Genomic DNA, 5,791 nt, shown 5'->3' with positions numbered 1-5,791 from the left:
CCCCCTTTTTTAAAATTTTCCCCCATTTTTGGGGGTTTTAAAAAACATAAAAAAAGGGGGGCCCTTAAAAAAAGGTTTTTTACTGGGGGCCCAACGGGGGGAAAAGGGTTTTGGGGCCCCTAACCGGTTTTTTGGGCCCGACCCCCGGGGGGGGAAAAAGGTTTTTATTTTTTTTTTAATAAAAATTTCCCTTCCCTTTTTTAAAAAAAGGTTAATGTGGGGGGATTTTTAAACTTTTTTTTAATAAAAATTTTTTTTTTTCATTTTAAGGGGAAAAAAATTTAATTTTTTTTTTTTTCCCCCCCCCCGAATTTTTTTTAAAAAAAATTCCCAAAAAATTTTACCCCAAAATTTTTTTTTTTTCCCCCCTGTTTTTTTAAGGGGCCCCTTGGGCCCCCCAAAAAGGGAAACCCAAACTTTCTTTTTTTTTCATTTTAAAAACCCGTCCAAAACCCCCTTTTTTTGGGGGTTTTCTTTCTTTTTTTTTCCCCAAATTTTTTTTTTTTTTAAAAATTTAAAGGGCTATTTTGGGTTTTTTTTTTTTTTTTTTTAAAATCTATGTTTTTTTTTTTTCCCCCCCCCTTTTTTTTTGGTTAGTTTTTTTAAAAAAATTTTTTCCATTTTTCCCCCCCCCCTCCGGGGCCCCCAGCACCTTAAAAACCCTTTTTAAAAAACCCAAAAACCCCCCTGGGGAAAAACCCTTTTTTGGGGCCCTTATTGTTCCTTTTTTTAAAAAAACCCCCCAAGAAATTAAAAGGGGGGTTTAAAATTATTGGGGTTTTAAAATTTTTAAAAAACCCCCCCTGGTTTTTTAAAAGAAAAAATTTTTTTTTTGGGGAATTTATCCGGGGTCTTTTTTTAAAAAATTTTTTTAAAAACCCCCAAATTTTAAAAATTTTAAATAAAACATTTTTGAAATTTAAGAAATTCCCCCCCACGATTTTAATTTTTAAAAAAAAATTTTTTTAAGGGTTTTAAAAGTGATGTTTTCCATTTTCCTTGGGGAAATTTTGAGGGTAGGGGTGGTGGGTCCTTAGGTTTTAATGTTTTTTGCTTTTTGAAAAAAAGAGGAATAAAAAAAAAATTAATTTTAAAATCTAAAAATTTGTTTTTTTTTAAAAAATTTTTTTTTTAAATTGGGGTTTTAAAAATTAAAAAAAAAAATTTTTTACAAAAATTAAAAGAAAATTGGAGGGTCAAAAAACAAATTTCTTTTTGGGGTTTTTAAAAAAAAAAAGTAAAAACCCCAAAATGGGTCTGCTTCAAATACTCCTGTGGTTATCAGACATCAAAAGGTCGTATTGTTGAGTTACTCTTCTGTTTGATTTTCCAGATCTATAGTTTTTCAATAAAATAACGATAGCTAATATTATGTTAGATATATCAGAGAATGTACATCAGTTTTGGCCCCCTCCGGCCCCCTGTATCAGCTACTACTTAACATACCGGGTCAACATCAGTGAACAATCCCAGGACTCTAGCCACTTCACTTCTGACATTAGTGCTCATGTCCCTCATTAGCATACACAGCTGAAGCATAATGGCGCGTTAACTTGAGTAGCACTAAGTACTTTAGTAAATTCAATGTATATATAAATAAGATAAAAATTTATAGGGTTATGATTATCATGCTGAGTCGTGTTTTATAAAAGAATTTAACAATACCGCCACAATTAAAAGTCCAAGAACATGCAATCCTTGAGAACTTGGCGACGCCACTGATCTTTCAAATACCCTAAATTACCTTATAATATAAACGATTCCAAGCATGTACTACACGATTACACGATATTACCTGAACGAATGTATGGTGAGTCAGGGTGGTGGTACGTGATCCTGTAGTTTCTAGATGTTCGTGTCTGTGTTGTTTAACCAGATGAGGTAATAAACGAACTGAGTGTAGTCTCACCTGGTAGTTATAGTTATTACATTAGTTTTATTTTACTGGGTTTACAAATATATAAATTATACTTTAATATCTATCAGTAAAATTAGATGTCACATCAAACAAGTCATTAACAATCGTGAATTTACTAAATGTACAAAAAGTAAAGCAAACCTCGTCGAAGGAGTCAGATAAGTTAGCGATAAGCTTGTGATAAACAGAGAAAGGTATGTCACACCCAGAGTCGGCTGCTTTGTGGAGATGCTGTATTGCTGTTGTTCTAACTCTTGGGTCCTGTCAAGAGAGAGATATTACACCAGAGAACTGTCATCACGGCCACGGGCAGATTAAAATTATCACGTACAGTACGTCATAGTATTGTGGGGCTATCCACACTCGACAGTTACAGACAGAGCTATAAACATATACTATAGACTTTGGACTGTTATAGGCAGAGATATAGTCACATAATAATATATCAAAGAGATAATTAGTCAACTCACATCATCATCAAGGTAAGCGAGTAAAAACTTAAGAGAAACGTTTGGAGGAAGGGTTTTGAGGACCAGAAGGAGACTTTGTCTTCTGATCAGGGGAGAGGAGGAAAGAGCGGCAGAGTGGAGTTTTGATAATAATTTCTCTGTCAAGTGAGACCTGGAGGGTGATTATCTTATTATCATATTATTTAATTACCAGCTTGCAGGAATAACAGGCAAAAGGCCGGGAATATTATGATCTTGTAATGGAGGCCATGCAACTATGTGTCAAGAAACCAAATCAAAACAATTTAGATATTAAATATCAATCATTACAAATCATAATTTCAGCAAGATTCAAAAATTTAAACACCGAACTATCTTATCACCTAATTAACTAATTAACTAATTAAAATTACACAAGACCTACTGAGGGAGGGAGCATATAACAGTCATGAGCTCGAACTGTATGGACTGAGAAGTCTCCCCACTGAAGATATCCAGAAGTTGGGAGAGAATAGAGTTGAGGAGGTTGTGCTTCACAAGCTGCCACATTATTGCCTCGTCTTTCAACTTCCGCGCCATTTCCTGGATAAGCTCACTTCGCTCGATCTGTTGATAATTAAAATTATTACACCGCTCTGATTTTTGTATAAAACACCACTGTTTGTTGATTGGGGACCGGTTGTACACCGGCCAATGTTTACAAAATCATATGATACATAACAATATCATTTTCTTTAATATAAGTTGAAAATTATGATGTAATCTTTATCGTTTATTCTTTAAACCAAAAACTTTTTAAAAGTGGCCGTGCGGAGACTTCTACAGATTGCTAAATAATGCTGGCTACCAAAGTTTTTGAGCTCCTCCTTCGATAAAGAATGTAACATTTATTACCCTAATGGCCATGTAAACGGGTTTTCTCACTAAATTGAGCCCTTGTAAATACTTGTAAATACTTGTAAATACCTTGTTAGTGTTGCTGACAATGTGCTCGACAACTGAAGGTAGTATATCCACCACACTGCCAGCTCCAATACTCTTTATTATCTTCACATAGTTGCTCTGTGTTGTTTCTGACGGGGTCTGTTGGAGGTGGAGTGTCGGGGTTTCAGTCTGGTAGACTTCTGTTACGACACTACACTGCTGCACTACTTCCGTCTGGAGCATCGCCATGTTGCTATAGTAAGGATGGGCTTGTTAGTTGAGTGATAAAATGTAGCGTACAAACAGTTTCATGAAACTAATGTCGGTTCGATATATTAGATTTTAATAATTGAACGCGTAAATGGTCATCATCCTATCAGCGAAATTGTTAATACAACTAACATAATATCAATATCTTATTAACAACAATTACTCAACCAAGTCAAGGTTTAAGTTAAAAAGCTTTCAAAAATAATTTATTTCGTAAGTGTCTTTAGTCTTCACCCGTGATCAGCACAATTACAACCGCAAAACTCAAAAATGTCGACTTCACATTACATTCCTCCTCAGACGAAATATTGATCCAGTGCCTCATCCTTAGTCCTAGGTTTCCTCCCTCCCCGACCACGCCCCTTTCCTCCTCGACCACGCCCTCTTCTCCTCCGTTTAAACTGTTGTCTGGACAGTTCAACCAGTGGGGACAGTTCTACGTGACAAATTACACACCCCATTATTTTAGAGACTCCCTCCTTGAATGGTGTTTTCTCCTGCGACGATATTATTCGTTATAATTATGAATCATAATATGAATCATAATAATAATAATTTATGATATTTTATATGAAGTTTGAGTCTTTTTGATGGATTAAATAACTTAGAATTTATCAGAAAAATTAAACCTTGAACAACTGCAATTTAACTCCAGATCAACAACTTAACAGATATGAAAAGCCCATATCACAACATCTGCAAGAACATAAATTTGTCAACAAAGCACTAATTAAAAGTAATAAAACAGTACAATAAGAAACAATAATACAATAAGAAACAAGACGTAACGTACTGGGTTGAACTCGACAGTAAGGATGGAAGTACCGCAAGTATCGCAATCATTGTCCGGAGATACCGCTACACGAACAGCTCCTGTGAATATTTTAACTACACACGTACATTTCAACTCGTTACAACTCATACGCCACGCTGGACCTGGGACAATTACGTCAATTAGTTAGATCAATTATCGTTATCCGTTATTAATAAATTAAAAGATTACGTAACCTTATATTTTATCATGAAGAATCCTTTGAACTTAAAGCGATCCAAATGTTTTGCTACGGATAAGGAATAAATAAACAAACGGATTCACTGAAAACACGGCACCAAACAGATAACAACAGGCTATAACTAAAAAGTTCACTAATCAAAAATGTATCGACTGTGTTTAAGCAAAAGTTGTCTTATGGGTGCCCCCATGCATTCCTGCTACGTTTTTTGATATGCATGCTGATCCCGTAATTCGATGGGTAATCTAATTTAGCGGGTGGGACCAAATTAGGAATATCTCATTAGGGCGCGAGTGCTTTAAGTAATGTAAATGGAGAAATTTGAATTAATATGACATTGATCGCTTTAAAATTTGATTAAAAAGTGCAATATTTAAAGGCTAGAGTAACATAACAAATCAACAAACCAAATAACAAAGCCTCCCACCTGAGTTAGGATCCAGAACCAGATCTCCCTCATCACAAGTCTGACATGATGTTACAGAGGTCTGTGGAGCAGCATTAAGGCACGTGGGGTGCGGACACTTGTTACACCCAGAGTTATTACCCATATCCTCAATCTCAGGGAAATTGTAACAATACGGACACAAGATGAAGGATTTACCTCCAGCGTTGTACACCACCAGCTCGAACTGGTCCAGTGGACAAACGTTACCTTGGTACAACTTGATGCTGCCTCCTTGGGGTAACTTGTAGGTTGCCTCGCAGTTCTTGCAGTGCAGCCTCATAGGCTTCTGACTGATAAGTTTCATGTAGCGAGTACAGAGACCACACTTGCTCAGCGATTTTCCAGTTTCAGAAAGTTTTGTAAAACTCAGTTCAAATAGCTGGTCCATATACTCGGTGTTCTCCACAAAGTATTTGTACTTTGCTTGAAATGTCGACACAGCGTGAGCTAACACTATGTCAAAGTTAGCTTTACCATAAGCTATCAGATCGAATTGTTTCTCAATCTCAGATCTCATAGAAGGTTTAACAAGGTCAGGGTCAATGCGCTGATAGCCGTGCACCAGCAAGATACCTAGTGTGTTTGGAATCAGCCGGCGTCCTGATGCTATCGTTACAAAGTTCCTTACACATATATTATTGATGTGAACTGGAATACTAGCATCAGTTCCAATACCATGTTTCTCCATCAGAGTGATCAGTTCAGACTCAGTCAGATAGCCTGGGGGGGTTTTGTAAAGCTTCGGGAGGGTTTTTTCCTTTTTCCCCTC

The 5,791-nt window shown here is 36.2% G+C and overlaps 2 protein-coding genes across 2 annotated transcripts; both read right to left on the bottom strand.

Moving 5' to 3' along the window:
* Positions 1-1,245: 1,245 nt before the first annotated feature.
* On the bottom strand, positions 1,246-3,792 carry LOC134825879 (uncharacterized; the record flags this gene model as incomplete). Its single annotated transcript, XM_063838064.1, has 7 exons — positions 3,334-3,792; positions 2,792-2,973; positions 2,389-2,539; positions 2,060-2,179; positions 1,796-1,909; positions 1,447-1,530; positions 1,246-1,272 (listed from the first exon to the last, which is right to left on the bottom strand). Coding segments are annotated over exons 1-7 (885 nt in total), but the record flags the coding sequence as incomplete, so codon positions are not given.
* Positions 3,793-3,842: 50 nt separating this feature from the next.
* LOC134825880 (DNA topoisomerase 3-beta-1-like) lies at positions 3,843-5,746 on the bottom strand. The gene is made up of 3 exons (XM_063838065.1): positions 5,002-5,746; positions 4,355-4,497; positions 3,843-4,058 (listed from the first exon to the last, which is right to left on the bottom strand). The coding sequence occupies exons 1-3, from the start codon at positions 5,708-5,710 to the stop codon at positions 3,858-3,860; spliced, it is 1,053 nt and encodes a 350-aa protein (XP_063694135.1). The 5' UTR covers positions 5,711-5,746; the 3' UTR covers positions 3,843-3,857.
* Between the last annotated feature and the right edge of the window lie 45 nt (positions 5,747-5,791).

The sequence above is a fragment of the Bolinopsis microptera genome, unplaced genomic scaffold, assembly GCF_026151205.1.
Source record: "Bolinopsis microptera isolate Bmic1 unplaced genomic scaffold, MBARI_Bmic_1.0 sca279, whole genome shotgun sequence".
In the NCBI taxonomy this organism is placed as follows: Eukaryota; Metazoa; Ctenophora; class Tentaculata; order Lobata; family Bolinopsidae; genus Bolinopsis; species Bolinopsis microptera.
The sequence above is the reverse complement of the archived record's forward strand: the minus strand, read 5'-3'. Positions and strand labels throughout refer to the sequence as shown.